Source organism: Aphelocoma coerulescens, chromosome 1, assembly GCF_041296385.1.
Source record: "Aphelocoma coerulescens isolate FSJ_1873_10779 chromosome 1, UR_Acoe_1.0, whole genome shotgun sequence".
Classification (NCBI taxonomy): Eukaryota; Metazoa; Chordata; class Aves; order Passeriformes; family Corvidae; genus Aphelocoma; species Aphelocoma coerulescens.
Window position 1 is genome coordinate 77,989,747 of NC_091013.1, and position 26,277 is coordinate 78,016,023.

A 26,277-nucleotide genomic window follows, 5' to 3' on the forward strand; every position below is an offset into this window, starting at 1 on the left:
GTATGTATATTATAAATATACAAGTATATTTCTTAATAGTTTTAGAACATATAATTATACAGCTTTTCTTTCATTATGATCTTTAACATCACACCATCACAGAGTCAAAGATGATATTTGGGGTCCAATCCTCTCCCACATAGCCAATACCTGGGTGCTTACTTGATCCTGGGCCCTTGGGGAAAGGGGAGACAAAAATTCACCTTCATTCATGACAGGTACATGAAATTGTAAAGATAACCTGAAAATGGCAGAGTAATGCCTCTTTGACACTCATGAATCTAATCCTACAAGGATGAATTTGAGTAGTAGCAAAGGGAGATAAACGCAATGAGAGAACTGTGACAGAGAAAACCACGTCTGAAGAAAAAGTTATGGTGTTGATGGGAAGAAGATTAAATTGTGGTGCTCTGCGGGGAACAGGTGAGGGTAGAGACCAACAGTGTCTTGCAGCGGAAAATCCTTTCTGCCAGCACAGCCAACACTGTGACAAATATTTGCCCCAATGAGGGGAGAAGATTGCTCTTCCTGGAGACACCTCTGGGGTTCAAATCCATCATCTGTGACACATACAGAGCATCATTAGAAGTGTTGTTTAAAAACCCACCAAGGTATGCAAAATGTCACCAGGTTCTCCAGGTAAGTTGCCCTGAGATGAGGGTGAAGACAAACAGGATGTGAAAAATCCAGAGGCATGGGAAAGAAGCAGCAAAGAAGTGGGAGTTGAAACGTTAGAAGACTCGAGGCTGCGCAGAAAGTTGCGAGAAGTTAAACTTTAAGGGTTTAGGGTAACTTTTACTTCTGTAACTGGCAGACGCTCCTGAACTGCCTGCGCACCAGGCCAGCCGCGGCGGGGCACCCACATGCCCCGGGGCTCGATGCCTTCGGAGGGGCTGGGGGTAAAGTAGCCCTGCAGGGACCCGCACCGGGGCACCAGGCTGGGCTGCTGCCGGGGAGCCCCGCGGGAGAGCGGGAAGACGAAGCTGTTGTTGGCACTGCTGGAGCCGCCCTTGACTTCCCACCTGCACCCAGCGGTTGGAGGAAACGCCGGGGCCGGAGCGCGGCGAGGGGAAGCAACACCAGGAAAGCTCCGACCCCCCGCCCCAGCACGAGCCATGCCCCTCCCGGGGGCGGCCCCTCGGCGGGCACAAAGCCGGGCTCGGCCGCTGCCCGGGGAGCAGTGTGGTGCTGCCCCGGTGTTGGTCTCTTCTTCCCGCCAGGCGCCGCCCGCCGCCTCCGCAGCGCCCGCCCGCCCGCCCTCCATCCCTCTGCGCCCGCTCCCGGCGGGCGCGGTGCTGGGGTAGGGCCGTGCCATGGAGGAGGCGGCTGCTGCTACCGGGGCTCTACCGCCCGGGGATGCGGCTGCTGGGGCCGAGCCATCGCCCGGGGCCGCCGCCGCCGCTCCGCGCCGGCTGCTGGCGCTGCTCGGGGCCAAGCTCTGCACCTGGTGAGTCCCCGGCCTCCACGTGGAGCCACGCGGCGCCGGCCTTCCCGCCCGCCGGCTCCCGGGCCGCCCACCGGAGCGGGGGAAGGAGGGGAGCAAAGGGGAGGCGTCCCTGCCGCTCTCGGCAGCGGGCAGCGCGGTCGGGATGCGGAGGCCGCTCTGTGCCGCCGGGAGCAGCCGCGGGATGCCCGGGCCGGAGCGGCAGCCGCGGTGCGGGCCCGAGGGTGGTGGGGGGCGCGGGGCTGAGCAGAGCCCGGACCCTTCGGCCGGCGTGGCACGGGGGAGCCCGAGGGTCTTTCTGTCAAAGTAGTCCTACTTGTCTTACTATGTGCTCTCACACATAAACACGTACCTTCGACTCTTTTTTTTTTTGTTTTCATTTTTTTTCCCTTGCACTTTATCTGTTTTGTAGTCTTCGATCAGCATCGTTGTGAAGGACAGGTCATGGGGGATAGGAAAGGTAATAGAACGAAATAGCTGAAATGAGGTGTGGAGTCCAGAAAGACCAATATCCCCATTTCCTCCTTCTGTGAATCAGCTTAGGATAGAGAGGCGTTCAGGTATATCTCTTGAAATATAAGCACTAGTTAAGCATGGAAAACTTGTGGGAAAATTCCGCCAAGTTGTGCAGACATAACATGTGTTCCAAAGCTGATACTTGCAAAGCACTACCTTCCAGGAGAGCAGGACTCTATCCTCAGACTTCTAGGCCATCCACTTACAACTTCACTTTCCCTTTAAGGGGAAAAGAGAAAAGACAGTCCCCGTTTAAAAGGCTTTTTTTTGAGCCGTAGGTTTGGTCACTAATAATTACTGCATCAGATTTGTCAGCCAAGGATGTGCTGGCTTTCCTGCCAGCCTTGTGCTCATAAGCTGGGGTCTGGCAACTGGACTATGTGATGATGTGTGCTGGTTAAGCAGAGCCTTATTCCAGTGGACAAAGCCTCATCTCTTTTGGTTATAACTTTCTCTTTTCACTCCTCCTGCGTGTCAGGAGAGTCCCTAAAGGCAAGACAGAAACTTATTGAGCTATTCAGTAACCCCACCTATGCCAGTAGTTTTGCCAAAGGGCTACACTAAGTGAGTCTGTGGAAGGTACTTGAAAGAAAATCAAGAGCTTTCACTAAATTTTGTAAAGTGTTGTCTGATACTGAATTCATAGTTTTTCTTACTCTTTTTTCCCCCAGGTGATGGGAGGTTCAGCCACTTCAGTTCTGTGAGAAACCTTTCTGAGTCATAGGAAAGTTCAATACCTTTATGTAATGAACTAGGTTGACTGTGGGTTTTTGGGGTGATTTTTTTAAAGTAAAACCATTAGAAAATGTATTTCTAGTGCTTTTCTGTTTCCTACCTTTTACAAATTAAATTGTCCTCAGTTTCAAAGCAAAACATGGAAAAACTAACTTCTGATGATGTTAGTTCTTAAAAGTATATTTTATTGTTCTTAGCTTATTGTTAATTATGTTGCAATATGGGTTCAGTCTGAACCTGCATTTTCCTTTAACTATGAGTATGAAAAAGTGAGATTATTGAAATTAAAAGGTCACTTCCCCCCTGTTTGGGAAGGGCTCAGTAGCTGAAGCTAAGTGCAAGTAAACTCTGTATGTGAACAGTGTTGCTAGGCTTTGCCATGTTAGTATTACATTGGTGGCATACATAAAGTCAATATTTGAAAAGCTGTATTTATTTTCAATTAAAAAATTCACATTAAAATTCCAGGATTTAGTAAACTAATTGCCAGTAAAATTATTAACTGTGGTCTCATTAAATTTTCTTTCACTTCCTCTGATATAGACTCTGATTGTATTTTAGTATCTTGGTGTACTTTTTAGCCTGCATTTCATGTGGAGCCAAGGAAAGCCAGCCTGAGTTTCTTACGGTGTTGAGAGCTGCACATTGTCCAGTGTTCACTTTAGGCCAATTTGTGGCAAACTTTCTTGCTGTAAAAAGGCCCAAAATGATTTTAGTTTTGCTCAAAGCTATAGATACAGCTAGCTAAGATAAATAGGATGGCTGACAGGAGGGGAGGAATAATTACTTAGTAGCTTGCTACCAAACATTAAAAGCCAACAACGCCCCCCAATCAACTATGAAACTAAAAGGCCTTTTCAAACCACTTACCTTGCATCATCTGAGACTCCAAAGTGAATTAGTCCTTTTCCAATGCATTAAAAAATACCAGAGAGGATTTAGTTCTGGCATGGAAAAGTTAATAACTAATATATTTCAAAAAATGATCAATTATTAATAAGAAAGTCACTGTCATCAATACTCAATACCAAAATGAATGGAAAGTCATGTCTTGAAAGCATTTTTCTCAGAAGAAATTGCCTTGCAAATTGCAAACGGTAGGTTTTAAAGTTTTTTGCTCTCAAGTTTTACAGAGGATCAGGCATTTTTCAGGATAAGCTATGAGCCCAGTGCATCATGCCAGGAGCATGGTGATGTCTTCTCAGAAGAAATTAGTTTTGACACCTGGGCAAATGCTTTGAAGGGAAACCATTGCTGCTTCCTGCTGAGGCTTCCACCTGGTATGGAGGAACAGTCAGGGCAAGAGGCTGTTACCTTACACACTGCTGAGAAAGCTGCCAGGTGTGGAGCATTTTGGGACTCACAGAAGACATTTTTCGATGGCAGCCTTCGCTGTTGGTGGACATTGTATTTCTGTGTGATTTTTGATGTTAACATTTTGAATCTGTTCAGGCAAGAAAAAAAGTCCCTGAATTAAAATAGACAAAAATAGAGAAGGGCATGAGGTGTGATGAAGCCTGCTTGCTTTGTCAGATGCCTTTGTTATGGTAGAAGTAAATGCTGTAGGACTGCCAAGACATATATTAACTAAATAGCAGTGCTTGCTAGAGCAGTAACCACAAAGCAAACACTTCTGGAGGTTCTGGACCTGCCCGTCTTCCCAAATGCAGAAATGCAAGGAGGTGGTAATTCCTGAGATACTTGAAACTGGGGAGATTTGGTTATAAGAAAAGCTGAGGATCAGCTTAGTGCAGTTAGACCCATCTGCTGTCTTGCAATGGAGTGTCTTGTTTTCAGTAAATGATGGTTGAAGCAGATCAATTGTTAGCAAATTTGAATGGCAGCAGACTTACCCCATTTTGCCTGCTCTTTGGAACCTGGTCACTATCCAGTTTGCCAGAATGCTGCACGTAGAGTCCAGGCCTTTGCTGTAGTGAAGGTGCCGTAGCTCAGGTGGATCTAAGTTGCCCCTTGCAACTCATATCGTAGGCAAAAGTGTTTAAAGCCTTACCACACACAAGTCCATGTTAAACAAGCTTCCTTAAACAAGCTTGTGGGGTGGTATTGCCTGTGCTTCTGCCTTTCTCTGTGGCAGCACACAGGAGATGGGTGAAGGGGAGTTTATGTCCAGGAGGTGACTCAGGGCTTCTGCCAGCCAAGGCAGCTTTAACCTCTCCTGGTAGCATATTGATGAGGGCAGTTCATTTTGTGCACCACACAGGCTTCACAGGCTTTGCTCCAGTAAAATTGCAGCAGTTTTGCCCAGTCATGCCTCTATTCATGTCTGATCCCTACCTCCATGCTCTCCTCCCAGCTAGTCCAAGCACAGGGTGAGTTTAGTCCAATAAACTGCTAAAGGCTTGCTGTGTTCCTCATGTGCTGATGGTGAAGAAGAAATATTTTTCTCCTAGTTTGGGGCGAGAAGCTTTATTTGAATAATAAAAAGTATAGATGTATTTTTTTTAAATGCCTAAACCCACATATTTATGTATTGTTCACCACAGTAGATCTTCCTTTGAATTTCAGTGGGTCTTTTGTCATTTTACCTGCTGCAAAGGAGACAGAGTTCACAGGGCTGGCAAAGGGCAAGCTGGAATCATCATTCATGCCTGCTTGAAATTTTAGCTAACTTACATTACATTTGTTCTAATGGCAACTGATTAAATTCTTTACATGAACATAAAAACATATTCCTGTATCAGCCATAATACTTAGCCAGAATGTGTCTGATTTGTTCACTAAATAGCATAGACTATTGACCAGAATATAAAGAAATGAAAAAGAAATTAGTTAAAATAGAACTAATAGATAGAAGTGAGGTACCTTCAAAGTCTTCTTCTGCAATTTTTAATGAAAACCGCCCACCACCCCCCCCATACCTTTATAGAAATGAGAATGTTTTTCTTTCACACACCAGTAAGAGTTACTCAGATGAGACTGGATAGTACCTTACAAGATTGTCACATGATGCATAATACTTAGAGTGTGAATGTGCACCTCTGCTGGGATTGGCAAGGCAAGCTGTAGTAAAGCATGCGGTTCATATCTCGTGGAAGTACAGCGTGGCTGGACTTTGTAGAGATTTGCTGTCTCATCAGAATGGACTAGGAGAGAAAAATGTGCTCAGCAGCATTTTCAAAGTCAGAAGAGCTCGGTGTCAGACTGAATTGACAACAGAATTAATGCAGGTGCATTAGAGTCTGTGCGAGGAAGATGCCTCCCTTCCAAAAGGAGGGATTGATTGTAGCATTGTAGTTGGCTTTAGCACTGCCGAACACACCTTTCGCATTGCCTGGCAGCTGGATGGCACAGCACAGCAGGGTGAGCTGCCATTTACTGTGTTGAAGTCACCCACCTTGGGAAAACAGCTGTTGTTACTATCAGGTGGTGTGCCTAACACACGGGTGTCCTGCCAGAAGTCAGTGTGGAGAGATGTGGGCACAGGGTAGGTACAGAATCCTAATGGGGTCCTTTCTTCACTTGCTTGATTAATTTGAGTGAAAACAAATGAATCAATTGTGCAGACAGTTAAATTTCCATTAGTAGTCTTCAGAGTAACAGATTAAATGTGAACTTGGCAGACCTGTACAGACAGCACAGGGCTGAGCTCCTGTCACTGTATATTGTGCATGTGCAGAGACTGGGGTGGCATAAATCTGCATGGCTCCACTGGCAGGAGAAAGAGCAAGCCAAAAGATACATAGAGTTACATGCTCCTGTTTGTCTAAGATCATCTGAAATAGTTTATCTTATGTTAGGTGAAGAATTGCTACTAAAAGAACATAAGTTTTTTTTCATTTTTCCCCCCCCAGCTGTGGGTGGGACTTAAGAGGAGTTGTAAATGCAAACATGATCTTACCCAAAATGCATTCTTACCTCTATCCTCAGTTACAGCAGAACTGAAAAAATCCACAAGAAATATTAATTATAATAATTCTTATTATAAGCAAGATTTATTTTAAGGTGACAACGATCAATCACTGGAACAACCTCCACAGGGATGTTGTGGAGTTCCCATCACTGGAAGTTTGCAAGAGAGTGCTAAATAGTCTCATCGAGGCTCCCTTTCCCATGAAAGGTTGGACCAGATGGTCTTTCAAGATCCTTCCAAACTGAGCTATTCTTTGGTTTTATCATTAATAGTTTTGTGTTTCCTTAGCACTGCTCAGCTTAAAGTCTCAGCTCACTAAAACTCAGGTCTCAGATGAGCCTGAAGGTAGGTATGCTTTATCTTCATGTTGTAGATCTTTGTTGACTGAAGTCAGGATGGAATTCAGTGGAGGACAAAGGATTTAACTCAAAACCTGCTTAATAAGAATAGGACCCGCTATTGGGTAGAGCCTGTCCAGGTGACCTGCGTGAAGATCCTTGCAAGTAATTGCAGTCTCCATCCTTGGTGGTTTGAACTGGCCTTACTTCTCACGTGGCTGTCCTGAGGTCAGACTAGATCTTCTGTGTACACAAAACCCTGCTTACCTGTAGATCAGAACAACAGTGGTAGGGAGTAGAAAAAGAATAAAGTGTCAGTTTAAAAAAATGGCATTTCCCCGGTACAATTAGAAAATATTTTTTTAGAAACTTGAATGTTTAATTCTAAGCTTACTGTTTTGTCTTTTATTCACAGGCATATTTGGAAAACTATAATTCTGGGCCAGATGCTTTCCTTGTTTATCTGTGGGACTGCTGTTACAAGCCAGTACCTGGCAGAAAAATACCAAGTGAATACTCCAATGTTGCAAAGTTTCATCAACTATTCTTTGCTGCTTCTAGTTTATACAACAATGCTGGCATTTAGGACTGGTATGTGAAATATGGGATGGGAGATTCTGGTTCATCTTTTTCTTTCTTTATAATTTTCCTTTCAGAAATTGAAACTAAAGAACTCAATACTCATCCTAGTTTTTATAGTTCCTGCTTTATAATAACACATGGAAATTATTTTCACAGGTTAAATGTGCATTTAATTTGACATAACTCTATATCTGTTTAGTTTTGTGCTCTTTGAAGTCCTATGTTATATTAAGCAAAATAGGCTTAGTTGTAACAAGCTTTGTCACCAGAAGGTATTTAGTATTCCTCCTATTCTTATTAATTTACTCTGTAAATAACTCTAGTCTTCCTGTGTTTTTCTTCACGTGGAAGAATTTCTGTGGCTTTTCACCATTTGCATTGTCTCCTCCCAGGCTGGGTTTCCTGTTACTGTATCTTAAGCAGGAGCAGGCAAAGTCAAACATCTTGGTGTTATTTATGCTTCTACAAAGCAAAATTCCTGTGCAACATTTGGCTGGAAAGAAACACATATTGATTGCTGCTTTTTTCTAAACAGGCAGTGGCAGTCTTTGGCAGATTTTGAAACAGAGGTGGTGGAAGTATATTTTTTTGGGACTGGCTGATGTTGAAGCCAATTACATGATTGTAAAAGCCTACCAGTATACAACCCTCACGAGTGTGCAGGTAAGGACTGATCTCCCTTTTTGAACTGTTGCTTTTATTACAGTTTTGGACTGATTTCTAAAATGAGATTTGTAGTACAGACATGGAAGCTATTTAAGCCTGGAAAGAACTTTCCAGTATCTATTTTCTCTCTGCAGTACAGGGAAGAGCATCCTGTATCATGAATAACCTTTCCAGGAAGCAGAGGAAATTGGCTGGTATTACCCTGTGCCAGCTCTTGAGCTGAACCCTAATTATTTTGATAAAAGCACTCCTAAGAGTTCGCTGACAGCCACTCAGTTTTTTCTCCTGACACAAAATAAAGATTTATGACCAGATGACAGTCAGTCAGTGGGGGTTCTTGCTGATGAGAGTGAGGTGGATCTCTTGCCTAGCCCTAGAAGCTGCAGGAGGCATTGTGAGATGTAACCCCACCTGTGAGGACACACTGAATGTTAGCTGGTGTTGCTGACCATGCAGTGGGGGATCAGCCTTGTGGCTTTTGGATGTGGCAGTTCAGGGCCCTCTTTGGAAGAGGTGGAAGGAAGGTCAGCACGCCTAAAGAATAGTAGACATCCTCTGCAACACCAGTGCTTGATGCTGCATTGCTGCAGTAGGATAAATCTTGTGTTCTGAAAAAGCTCTATAAGCTGAAGGGCTAAAGCTGCAGTTCCTTTTCCAGCAGCTTTTGTCTGTGTAGGGTGACAGAGCCAGTGCTTTCCTCCTGCCTCCAACTGCATTCTCCTGAGCTTGCAAGGCCAGTTTCCTTGAACAAACTGATTCAGAACAAGGAGTAAAGTGGAAGTAAACCCTGCCTTTGCCTGTACTGTTGGTGAGCTGTGTCAGGTCCAAGTTAACTCACTGTGTGACTTCACAGCTGCTGTGGGAACAAGGGAGAGGATGGTGCATAAGCAAGGAGGGAGTGTGTCCAGGTTGTGTCAGTTCATGCCTGCTGTTACCAGTGGTGGGGATCTGTGACTGTGGTTGTGGCCCCACTTACCTGAATAAAAGAAAAAATAACATGAAGACTTGGCTGTTAGTTGGAAAGGAGAGTTTAGGTGTCAGTGTTTTACAGAGTCAAAGTAATAGGGGTTAATATTTAAGTGAACTACCTGTAAAGCAATAAACTCCTGCAGTCCGGGCTCCCTTTAGAGAGTTGCAGTAACTTTTCTTTGCACTGCTAAAGACCAGTTGTGTCTCTTGGGTTGTTATTGTCACATTTCCACTTCATACTTATGTGTTATGACTCATTAGGTCTTTAATCTTCTTACAAATAATGCCTAAGAAATCCAAGTTTTAAAAGTGACATGTTTCAGTCTTAAGATCAAGTTAAGCTTATAAGTGAGACCCTGTTTGACCTTATACTTTACAGGTGAAAAAGCCAGGACTTTGATCCAAGTTCTCAGAAGGAGTAAAGCTATTCTCATGATTTCTTTTATAGAAATTAAGAAAGAATAGATATAATAGATTGTCCTGCCCAGTTGCCAAAATCTCAAGCATTTTCTGAGGCTTTTTCCCTCGTGGTTAACCTTGTGACTGATGCTGCTTTGTGTCAGTTCAGTAATTGCGATTTTGTTGCAACTGCCTGTTTCCCTAAGGTTTCTTGCACTTTCTCTGAAGTCACTAGTTTCTCACCATTGTTAGGAATGAGATACAGGAGAAAAAAGAACCACAAAAAGTCTGGGATTTGCTCTAGTGCAAGACATTTGCTTCTGGTTTTGGCAAGCAATTTTGCAGCTACGTCAGTACCTGTGGTTCAGAGCACCCAGCCTGATGGCCTGTATGCAGTACTGGCTGTGAGTGGATGCCCAGGGACCATAAAAGCAACACAGGGGTGTATGGCACCTTCCCAAATGCAGTGTAATCATTGTTAAAATGCTGTCTGGCTGGAGCTTCAGCTCACCACAATGAAACATAGCTTCAAAGATAAGTTTTTTTCAGCTCAGCAAGGAACTTCCATGTATTTTCTCGCACACGCACACAGAGGCAGAACTGTTTTCCCTTTAGTTATCAAATAGCAGCATTTTACAGAGGGGGCTTAGAGATTTTTAAGGTGATAACAGTGGGATGGCAGCTCTCATTTCTTGGTAAATACAGAAGAAGTCTTTGGTCCACAACTGAACAGTTTGGCTGTGGATGAGACACTGCCAGGATGCTCCTTGCTGCTGGTGTCCTTCTGTCTTGTGGCGGGACTTGACTGTGCTGTGGTTTCACCACCTATTACGGCATGAAGCTGAGTTGGGAGAGGTTTAGGTTGGATATTAGAAAAAGGTTCTTCACCCAGAGGGTGGTTGGGCACTGGAACAGGCTCCCCAGGGAAGTGGTCACTGCACCAGCCTGACAGAGTTCAAGAAGTGTTTGGACAACGCTCTCAAGCACATGGTGTGACTCTTGGGGTTGTCCTGTGCAGTGCCAGGAGTTGGACTTGATGATCCTGATGGGTCCCTTCCAACTCAGGATATTCTATGATTCTGTGATTTATAGCAAAAAACCAAGCAGTGTAGCTTCAGTTTGATGTTTTTAACATGTTATTGAGCACATTTAGCATTTTCTCTGTAGATAATTCAGATGGAAATGTTTTTCAGGCAACTATTGACACATTGTCAGCTGATGGAAGAGTGCTAGCCTCAACAGGAGAAAATACAGGATGAGCCCCTGGGGCTCAGCTGGAGGCTGCCCTGAGGGAATCTTGTGGGGAATGAGCAGGTTGAGCAGTTGAGCTTTCTTGCTTACAAAGCTGTCTGAAGCTGGCAATTATAAGCAAACCAATGACCTCCAACTGTCTATGATAATTTATTAACCATGTATTAAAACATCTTTTAATAATTTACCATGCTTTTAAAACCTCCTATAAACAGTGTGGCCAAAGCATGGCTTGAGTCAAAACATTTGTAAATCAAATCACCAGGTTATCTGTTTTTCTCCCCTTGTTAAAAATATAGTTTAGAATTGAATAAGATGAGAGTTTGAAGAGGCTCTACTGGAAACAGTAGTTAGTAACTGCTCTAAATGTTGTAGCAGCTTGATAAATAAACTTTATTGTTTTAACTGATTCCATTGACACAATTCATCGTGATATTACATCTGCTTTGCACCTCTTTGATCTTGATCCTGTACAGAGGAGCTCTGTAACGTACTAGATGAAGGGAAGGTAAGATCAGTAGCTAGAAATCTGGTTTCATCTGTCTGTAACTGAGGATAATTGTCTCCTGGAACAGATTACCAGAGCGTGTTCTTCACCATTTGGTGCCCGTGTGTCCTGGCTGCAAGTTCTCTAACCATGGTGCTGTAGTTCTACAGTATGTTCTTGGTCTGTATGCAGAATTCCCCATCTGGCATTACTGAAAGAGCTTCTGGCTCATTATTTACTACTCCCTTACATCCTAATTAAGATGTTTTTTGAAGGGTTTACTTCCACTCTTTCTGTTTGGGTTGAAAATCTGCTTGGAGGTTGGAAGGCTACATTCTAACATCTCCGTTAATGGGAAGTGAACGCTTACTTATTAGTAGAAGAGGTGTCTACTACCAGAGGGATAAAAATTTTGCTTTCTAATGCTTGTAGTATTTCTTGTTGTTTGATACAACATGATGTCAAAACAGTCACATGTTACAGGTTTTTCTTGAGACTAGACTAAGGGTAAGATAGAGAACAAGACCAGTGACAAGATAGTCTGATGTTTTTTCAAGCCTGATATTTTCCAGAGTGTAGAGTTGTTTCGAAATACTTGATATCACATATTGGGGCTCAGGTAGTTGTAATGTCTCATAATACAGCCTAAAGAAGTACTTTTACACTACACAGACTTTACAAACTGGACAAGCTGGAGGCAATCCGAGGAGAAAAGACGAATAGATGGAAGGATTAATCCTTAATTAAGGCTGTAATCTCTAAGAGCTTCCCTTAGCACTATGTTTGTAAGACTTTACTATGTGTAGTTATGAACAAGTAAAACCAAACATATCAAAATAATAACAGGTTTGATTAGAGCCCTTGGGGACAATGGCACAGCACAGAAGTCGGCTGCAGTGGTGCACTGAGACAGGCAGAGGCTGGAAATGAACATTAAGAACTAAGGGCTTTTGTCTTGATTCCAGGGTTTATGCCCCAGTCCTACTGATCTGGACATAACACTTTGTTGGGACTTCAAGAAGCCAAGTTTTAAGGACTGACATTTGAGAGTAATTTCTGAGGAATCTTTGGGAAGTTGACTATATGTTCTGCAGTAGGCTGTTCCCTTATGTAGTTCCGTGGCACTCTACTGAGACAGGTCAGAAAATACAGCTTTTCTTTCCTTTGACAAATTCAGAAACAAAATCTATTTCGTTGAATTAAATATTAAACCAATTATGATTAGCCCAGTGGTCTTGGTGGTATTTGGTTATTCTAGAACAATATGCCTGTCTTATGCTGCAGTGTATTCTTCTGTATTAAGTACACAGCTAACTCTTGATGTTTCCTGTACTAAAGGAGAATAGCTAGAAGATCCTTGGAAAGTGTTCAAGGCAAGGTTGGAGTGGTCAAGCAGAAGGTGTCCCTGCCCACGGCAGGAGGGTTGGAACCAGATGAACTTTAAGGTCTCTTCCAATCCAAGCAGTTTTGTGATTCTATGTGTGGGTCTAATAGCAAAGCAAAGATACATAAGAACATGTAGAGAAAAAAATAAAGAAAGGAAAGATAAGTCGGAATCACTGCTTTTCATGGAGCACAGACATCCTTGAACCACAGCTGTTCAGTTGGCTTGGGGCAATGTCTGCAAATACATCTGAAGTGCTCCAAAACTCCATCTGCCTTGTGTGTCTGCTGCTGGGGCATGGGTGAATTAGAGTGGGTTACCTGCTTCTGACTATGGAGGGTTAGCTCTGACAGAGTGATGAAAATGCGTTGGTGGCTTGTATGTGTTTTTGTGGGAAGTTGGGAAATTAGGAAGATGGCTTAAGAAAAGCTGTTCTTGCCTTCCTATTTTATTTCTGCCAGTTTTGCACATGGTTTCCAACACACATACCAGTTTTGGTTTTTAGTATGAGCCAGTTGAGGGGGGTGGGGAATCAAACCCAAAGCTGCAGGGTCAGGTCCTTGTCACAGTCACATCAATGTAGAATCAGATTACTTGTACCCATCAATAGTTCCAGATTTTTGGTTTGTGTACATGGAGCCCCAGGGAGCAACGCTGTTTCAACATGCTAGATGCAACATCTAGCATTCATTTGTGAAGCTGCAGAAACTGATTAGATCCATCATTAGAAGACTTTTCTAAATCAGTGCTTTCCTACCAGGAGAAAGTGGACCACTGTTCCAGCTCCTCCTTCACTTGCAAAGGGGAAATGTGGGTCTCACTCCTCTCTTAAACCAATCTACTGGGGTTGCTTTGCAGGTTTCCTTAACATCTGATGACTGGAAGTAAGATCCTGTGCATTTGCTTTCAGGATGTTGCAGTCCAGATTTGGGGTGGGTTTCTAACTCAAACCATTTTTCTGTACACACAGCTCCTGGACTGTTTTGGGATTCCTGTGCTGATGGCTTTGTCGTGGTTCATTCTCCGAGCAAGATACAGGCTGATACATTTTCTTGCTGTTGCTGTCTGTTTGCTGGGTGTGGGAACAATGGTGGGTGCAGACATTTTGGCAGGGAGGCATGACAATGAAGGTAAGGAGTCCCTTATTGGGGGAAAGAGCAGAGAGATGGTCCCTGCTGTGGACAGGAATTTGTAAAGCAGAAATAGTAGCAGATGCAGTTCTGTTTTGAAAGAGAACATGTTGCTATTTTTATTTCTTGTCCAAGAAGAGCAGATGTTGATTTTATGGAGAGCTGTGGAATTTCTTTGCTTGTATGTTTGGATATTTCCTCCACCTTAAAAAAAAAACCTACTTGTGTTGAGTTTAAATTTTGCTGCTGTTCATTAGACGTGATGGAAAGTCTCATTCCTGAAAGCTTGTTCACTTTGACTATCATGTGAGATGGTTTAACAGAATAAGCTCTCCCTGGCTCTCCCTGCGAACCTTGTCTTGGTTATATAGTATCAACCTGCTGGCAGCCAGACTTCTCTGATTTGCAGTTTTCTCTGAGTACAAGTACAAAATAAAAAGTTGCTCCCAGCAGCTGGCTTCTCAGCGTTATCTTTGGCAGACCCAACAGAAGTGGTCCATGTGTCCCCAAGGTCACAGCCTGGAAAGCAGGGGCTTACTATGGGAGTGGAAGAGGAGATGGGACAGGATGCCAGGATTCCTGGGACCTCTCGGAGGGAGGCTGGGCTCTGGGGTCCAGGAGGCAGCTGAGTGCAGATAAGGGCAGGTCTCATCTTCTCAATGACAGATGCCTAAATCAACCCATGTCATAGCCATCTTATTTTGAATAAGAATTTTGAATTTTCAGAGCCAGAGGGTTTGAGAGAAGGTAAATTTCAGGGCATTGCCTTCATCAGGCAGCATAGAGATAAGTCTGTGTGGTGTAATTTTGGGCCTTACTGTAGCTAAGGCATAAGACAAACTAAAGTTTAGCTTTACTGCTATGTGATACAAGTGTCTTGGTCCTGAGGGAGAAGAATATTTCCCCGAGACATTAGGCAGTTGTGCTTTATTTGCTGACCTGGGGATCCTTACTGCTGCTTACCCTCATATTTTAGACATATTTTCTTAGTGATTGCTTTGGGAAGGAAATTTTAAACCAATTGAAGGATTTAAACAGCAACGATCCTCTTGCTATTTAGCTGATGCATGGAGACATTTAATGATGAGTGATTGTAGCACAGGGGGTTCCATTTGCAGTATAAATACATCACAGCAGGACACATGGTACCACCCGTCTGCAGCGCCCACTTAGGACCTGTCATAAACCTGGAGCTGAGTCCAGGTCCCTCAAAAATCAATAGAGTGATTTTTAAAAAGACTTGAATCAGGCCTTACTGCAGAAGTGGGGACAATATTCTCAAAGTGCAGAGAGCATGTCTACCTGGGAATTTGCTCAACTCCTGACAGTGCCTGAAGTCAGCAGTAGTAGAATTGGACCAGATGATAGAGCAGTGTCTTGGCTGGGATGAGATATAAATGCTGGGTTTAGCTCACTCCACACTGTGCAGGGTGAGGTGAGCAGGCAGCAGAGTCTGTGCTCAGACACTCTTCTCCACACACAAAACGTGTTTCCTTCCCCCTTTCCCTGGAATGAGCTAGGAAGATAGAGATGTTCAAGATAAATTTGCTTGCTTTTTTAAGGAAAGTTAAAAAGTGTTTATGGCATTACCCTTATTGTGGATTAATATTTCTGTACAGGTAGTGACGTGGTGATTGGAGATGTCTTAGTGCTTCTTGGTGCTTCTTTGTATGCCATTTCTAATGTGAGTGAGGAATACATTGTGAAAAATCTGAGCAGAGTGGAGTTTCTAGGAATGGTGGGCTTGTTTGGGACTATTATCAGCGGTCTACAGCTGTAAGGATCTAATATTTATTTTAAAACTAATTAAGAATATTCTACAGATGATTGCTTGTATACCCTGAAATGATGTTATTAAATTCTTTGTTACATCTGTATTTGGCCTATATGGGAGTCCTTCCACTTGAGTTGATTTTTGTTGCTGATCAGCATCTGTTTTATATCCTTTTTATTTGCACTACTCTTATTACAGCAATTCTAAAGCTGAACTCCTGCAATTGAACATGTACAGTACTTGGCTGTATTTTTGATTTTGTTGATGCTTATGAGGATACTCAGTGTGCTGAGAACTGTTCACAGGAGTGTATTTCTTAATGGATTTTCTCTGTGGAAAAGTTTAGGAGATAATTGTTAGCAAGAGATCTTCCATAATAAACTCAAGTTTAAAATGAAGGCATGTATACTCTTACAAATAACCACATTTGAGTAACAGACCAGATGCACTTAAGTCTGTCTAATGAATTATATAGTCCTCATTTCTCATCATTATAGTTAATAATTTCCTCAAATGGTATATCAAATAAAACTGAATCACTGAAGGATTAAAACGCCTGTGAAAAAGGCATAAGAATTAAATAACAGTGCTCTTGACTTGCAGGCACTTTAATTTTCACGTCTTTTTTCATGCTTGTTAGATGTTTGAGTTAGTGTCATAAAGTAAAATTTGAAACAAAAAATGAATGGCTTAAAAGTCAAAATGTTTCTTATCTATTTTGGTAATTAACTTCTCTATTCGAGTATGATTTCTTTCCTTTTTTTACTGTTTTATATCTTTTCTCTGACTGTAGAGCTATTGTGGAACATAGGGAGATAATGAAAATTCAATGGAACTGGAAAGTTGGTATGTGTGGGACAAAATAATGTGCATGTTACAGAACACTGGAAAATGATGATAATTTAGACCTTGGATGGTGGGGCTTTTCTTTCTCTGAATAACAAGCAGCGTTAATGTTACATTTCACAAGTTTATTTTCTTTAAACTTTGCAGCTCAGCAAAGAGAGAGGGTCTGCAGGATTGAACTTTAAGACAGGTTTAGCATTTTACGTATAACTTGAAATAATTTTTCAGAATAAATTGAAATAAGTAAGAATGAAACCTGTTTAATTACTGACATGTTTGTTGTTGAAACATCACAAGAGCATTTTTCTGTTGCCCTTCCTAAATGAAGTAATGGAAAAATTGACACGTTTTGACCTGAACAGAACTAAATGTTATCAACAAATGTGGCTCTAAATTTCTTCAGTCAGCTCTTAAGTAGGAATGAATGAGAACTTTCTTGTATAGATACAGTAATCCTTGCAATACAAGGTAATCTTTTCTTACACATACATTCCCCTATCTTTTAGGAGATAAAAATAATAGTTTTAAAGCATCTGAAGAATATCAGTGCTCTTTAAAATTATTGTTCTGTGCCTTAGGAGTAACTTGTCCCCTTGTTTTGCAGCACTGCTGTTCACAGCCTTTGCCATGTGCATGTTTGGGCTGTACAGCTTTATGCCGGTTGTGATTAAAGTTACCAGTGCAACCTCTGTCAACCTGGGGATTCTGACTGCAGATCTCTACAGTCTCTTCTTTGGGCTTTTCCTGTTTTTCTACAAGGTGAGTACATTCATTCCTTCACTTTCACATTCCTTCACTTATGTTTCTACTCCAAAATTATGAATAAGGTGTCATGTTCTTAGAAGCCCCAGAACAGTCGTTTGCACCTGCACATTTCTGCAGCTTCTATCACTCATTGTTGGCAGGTGTCAGTCAGGAGGAGTGTGCTTAGTTAATGACAGAGCCTTGCACTGTTAGCCAGAGAGCCATTTTCAAACCATTTCACACTCCAAGGAGTAAGTTAATGTTAAGAGATAGTAAATAATTTCCTGAGGTGCTCCAGTAATAGAGTTCTCACTGAAAGCCCTTTGTGGAACTGTATATTAAATCTGGTTCATTACTCCAAGTGTCCAAGGAGAGGGTTTGAATCTCCCTGTCCTGAAAGGCATTTGGTGTCTGAAAGAGGACCAGTGTGATTTTCAGAAAATAATATTTTCTTTCAGAACTTCAGTCTGTTTATTATCAACATGGGATGAGAATCAAGCTCTCTCTGTGCTCCTGCTAAGGAGTGACTAAAGGATCTGAAAAAATACAGATAAATATGTTATTCTGTACACTCTCCAAAAGGCAGTTACTTTTATTGTGCTCTAAAATATTTTTGGCAGTGTCTGCTCAAGCTAAATGACAATGCTAAAAGGATTTCATTCCACCCTCCACTTTTCATCCAGAATCACTTGTGAGAACCTAGCTCATTAAAGCAATTGGAGTAATTGATTCAGTTGCTCGGTGACTGGAAGGGCTGAGTGAGAAGCTTGTGAACTTTGCTTAGGAACTTAATTTGTATTATTCCATGTGGTTGCTTTCTCTTCAGCCAGAAGCTTTTAGGTGAGATTTATTTTCTGAAAATGAAAGCAGTGCATAGTCTGGTAATGGTAGGGTCTGACAGCAGCTAGATTTTCCTTTTCAAGAGTCTCTTAGCTCAGCTTTCCTCCCTTTTTTGGGTTCCAAACTTTGCTCCAAATTACAAAGCATCCATTAAAAATGAATGCAGGAAGCAAACCATATTTACGATGTAACAATTAAATCCTTTCTAAGTTACTTCCAAACGTGCATTTTGACACACAGATAGCTTAACTCAAGAAGTGATTATAAATTTATATTCATAATAGTAAAGAGGAAGAAGAGCTTTGGAAGGGATATATTAAATTTTTATTTTTCAGGTTTTTAGCTTATTTTGGGAAGAGGTTTTTCTGGGAGCAGGCCATCTCATAATTGCTAACAGCAAGGTATTCTGGTAGCAAAAGGAAAAATGAATTAGGGAAGACTTCGGGATTGTGTTGAGAGAACTTCAGTTATTTATTGAAATAGGAACTTGCATCTGGGGTTAGAAGCAATGAAGTAGCAAAAAAGGGAGTAATAATAATGCCACATCTTTAATAATCAGAGGATCTGAGATAACCATGAACTGAGAGAGCCCAATTTTGACATGGCTTTTGGCAGTAGAAAATCTTATTGCCAAGTTAACCATATAGTTTCTTTACCTATGGGGCAAAGAAACCAAGCAGGATATTTGCTGGATTAAAAAGCACTCTAGACATAGGAATCTACAAGCAAAAATACAGGGAATTGCTCTGTATTCCCCATTATCACATGATATTTCATAACAGGCTGCTGAAGGCTCTGCTGGGCTGTAGGGTGGAGAGAGCCATGGAGAGCTCTGAATTGCTGTGGTCTGAACCTACTCTGAAACAAACTTACACAAAATACCACAGGACGACAGACAGTGGCTACAGCAGAGACCAGGCCCAGGAATTGACAAAGTTTTGACTTGTGCACAGTATTTTGCTAATGCACTTAACTTTTTGGCCCCATCCATGTCTGTTTTAAATGAAATGTGAATTTTGCATGCCTGTTTTGAACTCTTTTTTTTTTTTTCTTTTACTTCTTTAATGAATCCTTGCTCTGCCTCCTAATGATCTCATTATATACATACCTGTAATCCCTCAAGAGATATTGAAAAAGGTCTTCAAATGCTTTTGTTGTATAAACCCTTGTGGAAGGGAGTATACTGTACAGACACTAGATGGAGATACAGTCCTCCAGTAACATTTAAAGTACTCTCTAGGCTCAGCAGTGTGAATGAGGATATGACTGAAATCAGCGTCTGAAGCAATAAAGTTGTTGGAATATTTGAAATTAAAAAAAAAAGAAGAGAAAAAAAATCCCAGGAAAGGAACACTGAGTTCTCACCAAAAACAAAAGAGAAAAAAAGAGAGAGTGTAGGCCTGTTGGAGCAGCATGGGTACTGTTCACCTGTGTCAATAGCTGCAAACATACCTTTGGGTCACAGGCCTTGGGTCACAGCTGCACTGCAACAGCTTTGGTACCCTGCCTCGGTGATTGTATCCGTTCCTGCAGGAATTCACTCATCAGGATCAGAGACACCTCCAGCCTTGTGCGCACTGCACTGTGAGAGGGATCTGCAGTTCTGTGGCTGCCCAGCCACAGGTCCTTGCATGCAGGCACATCCTCACTCAGGGCCTTAGGCTGGAGAATTTGTGCAGGTGATTGGATACAGCCCCAGGCTCTGCCCATTTGATGGGAGCAAGTCAGTAAGGGGTATGACCACAAGTGATCCTGCTGCCTCTGTTGGGATAGTTCAGAGCTTGATGCTTCCTCCTGTGTGGAGTGAACACTTGAGTCCAAGCTCCTCCAGGCAAACAGCCAACAAGGTGAGGAGAGAGAGGGCACTTAACATAAGGCCACTGTGTTTCAGTCTGCTTTTCCTTTTGTGTGTTGCCATCCAAGAGTTTCCAAGCCAAGTGACTGCCAGCTAGAAATTGCAATGCCTTAATTGTAGATGCCTCAGTCTTCTTTGGATGAGAGTCCACTGTCTAGGTCCTACCGTTCATTTCATCCTGATAAACTAGAACATATTTTTCAAGCATGTCTAAGGAAGCTAAAGAAGTTGAAGGATGTTGACAGAGGCATGTAGAATATGCTATGTCCTTACTCCTAGTGTCTAATCTGCGTGGTTTGACAAAGGGAATATGGAGGATTTTAATAAACCTGCTGAAAAGTGTTCCTGGCTGTGGATAACTTCAACACTTGGTATTATTGAATCTGGTGTTATTTATCTTTCTGTCAAGGTGGATGAATCTTGGCAATTATTGGCAAGTGAACAATAGACTGCCTGATGTACTGCTGCAGTTTGTACTCTTACCTGTCACCACTCTTCACAGAGCTCAAATATCAATCTTGTAAAAGGAGCCCCAGCCTCTCCCTTCAAGGACTTGTTGGCTGTAGAGAGCTAACTGGTTTTGATCCAGTAATAACACTTATCTAGCCCTGCAGATGATTAAGAGATCTGTGCAGAGAACCAGCTGCTCTGGTGACTTGCAATAGCACAGAGATTCATCTCTTGCCAGAACCTGAAATACTTGCATGTGCTGGATCAAAATTCTCTTAGGGGTGAAGTGTTTCAGCATTCATATGTGTAAACAACTTTCATTCAGTACGACTGTGTTGACACCCATTTGTTCTCTCTGTTCAGATTCTTGTATGTAGACCTGAGGAAACTCCCTGTCCAACAGTCTTGGAAATGAGATGCAGAGAAAACCAGCCAGTGGCCCAAGTCTTTAAGTAAATGGAGCTGTTGAATTTTGGTTTTCAGACCCAAATCCATCTCGTGGTGATAATCCTTATAAAAATAATTTTTACAAGGAAGGGTAGCTTTCACATTCTTGAAACAAGGCAGCATTGGCATGTTCTTATGTCAGGCAAGACTTAACACATCTCTTTCTCTCCTCTGCCAGTTTTCAGGTCTTTACATCCTGTCCTTTGTTATCATCATGGTGGGCTTCATCTTGTACTGCTCCACTCCTACTCGGACGGCAGAAGCCACGGCCCTGCCACAGCCCAGCAGCGCCGGCTTGGACAACGCTGCACTAAAGCTCGAGGAGAGCGACAGTGAAACCCCAGCCGTAGCTGTGCAGTTCACAAGAGGAGAAACTGTGGTGGTCAGCACTGATTAAAGAAATGGCAGCACTTCAAAACAGAGCTTTTTTTTTTTTTAATTGCCAAATTTCCCTCAAATATTAATTGAGAGAATTGTCCCACTGCCAAGGCACATGTTGTACTGTGCTGGGTTTAACGCACTGGATAGACTTTTAAGGCCAGATCCTCAATCAGTGAAACTGTATTGATTTGCCCTTGCAGAAAATCTGGCCTTTAGATGAAGACAGATTACTATTTATGTGGAGTCTCTGGAAAGTGAGAGACTGTTATTTTTAAGTGCTTAATTAACTTAACAACAAATGCTTAGGGAAAAAAACGAAGCCAAAGCAAGCTCTCAGGTCACTAAGTGGAGCAAATATGTTTTATATTGCATTAGGGACCTAAATCTGCACGATGCTGTCTGAGGGCTTCACGGTTTCCACCCCTCGGTGCTGGGTGCTCTCAAATAGCATCTTGCCAAAGCCGCTCAGCTTCTCACAGGGCCTGGTTCTGCAAGCCACAGTACATTCACACACCCTCTACGTGCCCATGGACTTCATTCCTCTACGGAAGGATTTGCTGCCTACATTCCACCCAAATGTTCATCTCTTCATATTGCTGCACTCCCTGTCGCAGCTGGGGCTGCTATGTGTATTTTATTTTGAATTTTGCTAGTATGGGAAGTCTGAATATGTGTTTTTATAATTCCTTTTGTTTCTCTCTGTGGCCTTTTGTTTGGTGCATTCCCATTAGCTGTGGGGGAGGCAAAGGCAGGCTCTTCCTCTCTTCAGTAGAACTGAAAGTGGGTTTTTTTTTCTGAATTAGAAAGCAAAAAGGTTTGAATAGAAGTTCACTTCTCAGTGAATTTCTCCCTGAAAAGGGACACATTTCTGCTGAAAGAGTTGTTATAAAATTGGCATTTCTTCAAAAAATTGAATCATCTAAGCCAACTCTCATTGCAACAGTAGTGACATAATATCCAAAAGGTTAGATGCTTTTAGTAGATACACTGGCAATTTTCCTACCCGTCTTTATATTTACAATAAATGATTAAAAAATACAAGGCTGCAGTTTTAAGATCAGTAAAACCATACTGGGATTTTATTTTATTTTATATTTTGTACAAGCCTTCAGAGCTCAGGTGTATGAAGTAACAAAAGAATAAAGTATTCAGCAGCTGGAGAGTTGGTCTTGGTTTGCTTATTTTTTAAGCTAGGATATCTTTACTGCTCAAAATTGTATTGATTAATTTTGCCAACCAAATAATTCTTTGACTGGCTAAGCTTTGCTCTAGAAGGAAATACGGTATTTTCTGAAGATACTGGTGATCAAATGACTCAGACTGGGTTTGTGCTTCTGGTGTAGTTTATTCAAGCAAAATTTTCCAGCAAAAATCTTACCTGATTGTTATTTAGCAACAGGAAAACAAAAGTTCAACAGGTACTACAGCAATGATCACTGCTTTTTCACTGTGTAGTTCATGCACAGAAGGGTGAACAGGTGCTGATGTTTTATGAAAAGCATTTGGGTCCTCTCCCATATAGAATGCTTCTTTTGAGGGGGAATGATATTTATTTTATTTTCTAAAATTATGTGGTATATGATCAGTGTAACAGAATGTAGATTTCATCTGAAAGTACATGGAAATGTGTATTGACTCAGGCTTTGGCTGGTCTTCAAACACAGGGCTATCTTGTGTGGTGTGAGTGCTCAGGCAGTAGCTCATCTTCTCAATATATAGACCACTGAAACCAAAATTTTGTAAAACATGGGTGAGATTCTAGGCACAGCCTGGATTTTTTCTTCCCGGGCTTTTAAAATCTGACTGTAATAGAAGGTTGGAATCTGATTCAAGCAAATTGGGCCAGACAGGACTTTTGCTGAGCTGCAGGGAGAGGGGAGCAGTGTGGGGCAGCTCAGATTCCCCAGCATGGACGCTGGGACACTTATATTCTGAGTTGAAAACTTTAAAACTCTGTCACAGATACAGGCTGTGATTTAATTTCTTATGCTGCAATTTCACCTCATACAAAAGATTTCCTGGCGTATTGTGGGTTGCTCAGGTTAATGTGTGCTAATGGCACCAAGAAGATATTTCAAGCTCCCAGTGAGGACAGGTTGATAATTTTTTTCAATCCTTCTGTCAATGGCACTGTGCTCTTGCCATCCTTGTGATGGCTCCCATTTATCTCCTTGTGACCCTGCTGGATGCAGGGGCCTCCTCGGACAGCCTGGAGCAGTGGCCAGCCACGTGCTGGTGATCATGCACACCTAGTGTCCTACCTTTCATCACCTTATATTTCTACTGCATCTCTCTGGAATGGCTGGCTGGGTGGAGTGGAGGCAAAGTTGACTTGCAGAAGAGTTCTGCAGCAAAACCACCAGCACCATAGTGTGGTCCACACTGGGTACATGAGGTTCTTGAAGCCTGACCCTGAAGAGTCCTCAGCATGGGGTGCTGGTTGCCTGAACGTGCTTTGTGTGGGATGGGGCCAGATATATCATTCATCCTTGCTGTCTGTCCCATGAATCAGAAGAAGTGGGTGCAGACTGTTGAAGAAAGATGCATTGCTTCAGATCACAAGTGACACGTGTGTTGCTCGTGGGGAAACAAATGTTCAGTTAGCGAATCACGTATGCCGGATCCTCTGGTACCTCTGAGACAAGGTGCTTGGGTGAGTCTTTACATAAATCATTCTGGAGTACTGGAATAAGCTGGAGAAAAAGAAATCCATCTGTCACTTGCATTAAACACAAGAATCCAAATAAAAATGTGTGACATCCAGCCTTCCTCCAAGGTTTGGTTACAAAACAGCAAAAGTTTTCTGGCATCAAAATGTCACGGTGTGTTGGGAAATAAGAAATTAGTGTGTCACTAATTGAGTGCTAACATCTCTAGAGCTTGAGGGAGAGGATGGGCTTGTGGACATCAGCTATTTTAAGGTTTTTGACCTTTTCTAGGTCACACATACAAAGTTCTATCCGATGTGATGTCTGCAACAAGCACATCAGTTCTTGTCAGCACCATTCATTCACGCTGTTTATTGTGGGATATTTCATTGTGTTATATATGCTTGTCTTCAAACTGTCTATTTCAATCAGTTTAGGAGGTTTGACAGAGAGAAGCTGCACATGCTCTGTGATCAATCATGAACAATTCTGAGCAAGCAGACAGAGATTCCTAAAAATGCAAAGTGAAGGATCCTGTGACTGGTTTGGTCTTTCACCAAAATGCAGCCTCCTGGCAATTCCAGAGTTATACCTGATGAGAATCCAATGAGCTGTGATGTTGCAGATTTAATGTTTAACTTGAGGGCTGCACCTAAACATGCATTCATCAGACAAACAGCATCCAAGGTATTGGAACTTCACCCTCTTGAGCTCTCTCTTTGCAGTCCTTGGAGGGAGCAATTCAGCTCTCCCTTGGAGATGCCAATTTTTATTTATTGAATTTGCTTGTTTTGGGTGCCTACTTTTAGATGGAGCCAAGCCAAACCTAGAGACCCCAATCAAGTGCAATGTCCCATTCTTCAGGACATTGGTGTCTGTAGTGAGTGGCTATACAAACTGAAATGTACAATTTATGTGAGAGATGAAAGAGGCATGGAGAGATTTCCTTAGCAGCTATGGGAAGCCCATGGCTGGTTCAACAAGGTTCAACAATTGGTGCAATGGTATCTAAAATGTGCATCCTTCACTTCTCTCCTGATACAATTTAATTTTTCTCTTGTATAAGAGCATTCAAGACTGAAAGTTATAGATTTTATAGAAAAGAGCCAGAAGGAAATATCTGATTTCTTGTACAACATGGGTCAACATATTGCATCTGATTGCTCACAAGTAAAAAACACAGCACTGTACCAGCTGCTAGCCAGAAAATTAACTCTATCCCAGCCAAAACCAAGAAAAAGGTGTAGGTTTCAGTCATGTTGCTCCATTTCTTTAAAATCTTGATACTAAATTCTCAAAGCAATATTGAATTCATCTCTTCTGGAAGTATGAGGTTTGATTTTATTTTCATGAGCTGGCTCTTGGATGTAAAAAGTGTGAAGAAAGTTACAGTTCTCAGAGCTCTCTGAGAGTAAACAGCCTGCAAAAGCAGGTTTCCTGCCCTTCAAGACTGATGTATTTTTGTTAAGCTGCCAGCCAGCTGGGAACAGTTGTGATATTTTAATCTTAAATGTATGGCCTGGGGTCAGTATCACTGAAGTCAAGCCCATGACATCACCCTATTAAAAATAAAGTTTTATTTTCACCAGGTCATCTCCAACCTGTCTCCCTGTGTCAATACCAGGAGCAGAGCTTGTGCAGCAAGGCAGAAAGATCACTGGCACTACAGGTGAAATGTGTGTTTAATCCCCAAAATGGTAGTATCACATTCTCCAGAGTACTCCGAAAAAGTGGACAACATGTATTGAAACTGCATTACAGACAGCTTCCAAAGAAGGCATTAAAGAAGATGGCTTATTATAGAGACATATTATTATTGTACAAAATGAAATTTTGATGTTTTTTTGAGATGTTAGGATGTTTTTATAGAAATACCAAAGTTTATTATGTACTGATGCCTGGAAACAGTGCAATATCTCCAGAAGTACCCATCATTAGAAGTTTATTTAATCAGCAGCTGGTGACAGCAGTTGCAGTTCTTTGAAATATTCTTGATGTTACAGCAGTCCAGGGTGATGTTGCTGCTCTTCAGCACCATCTGTCGACACTGTCTCTAATTATTTTAATTAGGAACAGCAATCATACAGGCAAAAGTGTACCTTCCCCAACACAACCATGTAATTCAGTAAATGCACAACCAAGGGGGTGATTGGAAATGGGACAGACATAGCAGTAAAAGGCTGCTTGCCAGTAGTCCAGAGGAATTGGTTTTACTTTAACCCATTATTATTATTTAATAAACCAGATAACTCATCCATACACAGATTATTGTAACAAAGTAGGGAATGTTTTAAATTTTGGCCTCAAAATATTGGGTCACATTTCCTTGAAAATTTGACCAAAACCATGGCAAAATTCAAGCTGGTGGAGAAATCTTCCTCAGAGTAAAAACGATGCCACCAATCTCAAACAAGCCAACACTTCATGTTCTGATCATAATATACGTATATGCATAATATCTGTGCCCTTGAAAAATCAATGAGTATTTAAAAACCTGCACAGGTACAGGATACAAATTGT

General features: G+C 42.0%; 1 protein-coding gene across 2 annotated transcripts; it reads left to right on the forward strand.

Moving 5' to 3' along the window:
• The first annotated feature begins 1,257 nt into the window (after positions 1 to 1,257).
• On the forward strand, positions 1,258 to 22,271 carry SLC35F2 (solute carrier family 35 member F2). Of its 2 annotated transcripts, XM_069014431.1 has the most exons (8): positions 1,258 to 1,447; positions 7,320 to 7,495; positions 8,022 to 8,149; positions 13,613 to 13,772; positions 15,392 to 15,548; positions 16,340 to 16,392; positions 16,997 to 17,151; positions 20,907 to 22,271. In XM_069014431.1, exons 1-8 carry the CDS (start codon positions 1,314 to 1,316, stop codon positions 21,123 to 21,125), a joined length of 1,182 nt encoding a protein of 393 aa, XP_068870532.1. In that variant the 5' UTR covers positions 1,258 to 1,313; the 3' UTR covers positions 21,126 to 22,271. The 2 variants fall into 2 exon arrangements, with proteins under 2 accessions (XP_068870532.1, XP_068870541.1); XM_069014440.1 differs by lacking the exons at positions 15,392 to 15,548; positions 16,340 to 16,392.
• The last annotated feature ends 4,006 nt before the right edge of the window (positions 22,272 to 26,277 follow it).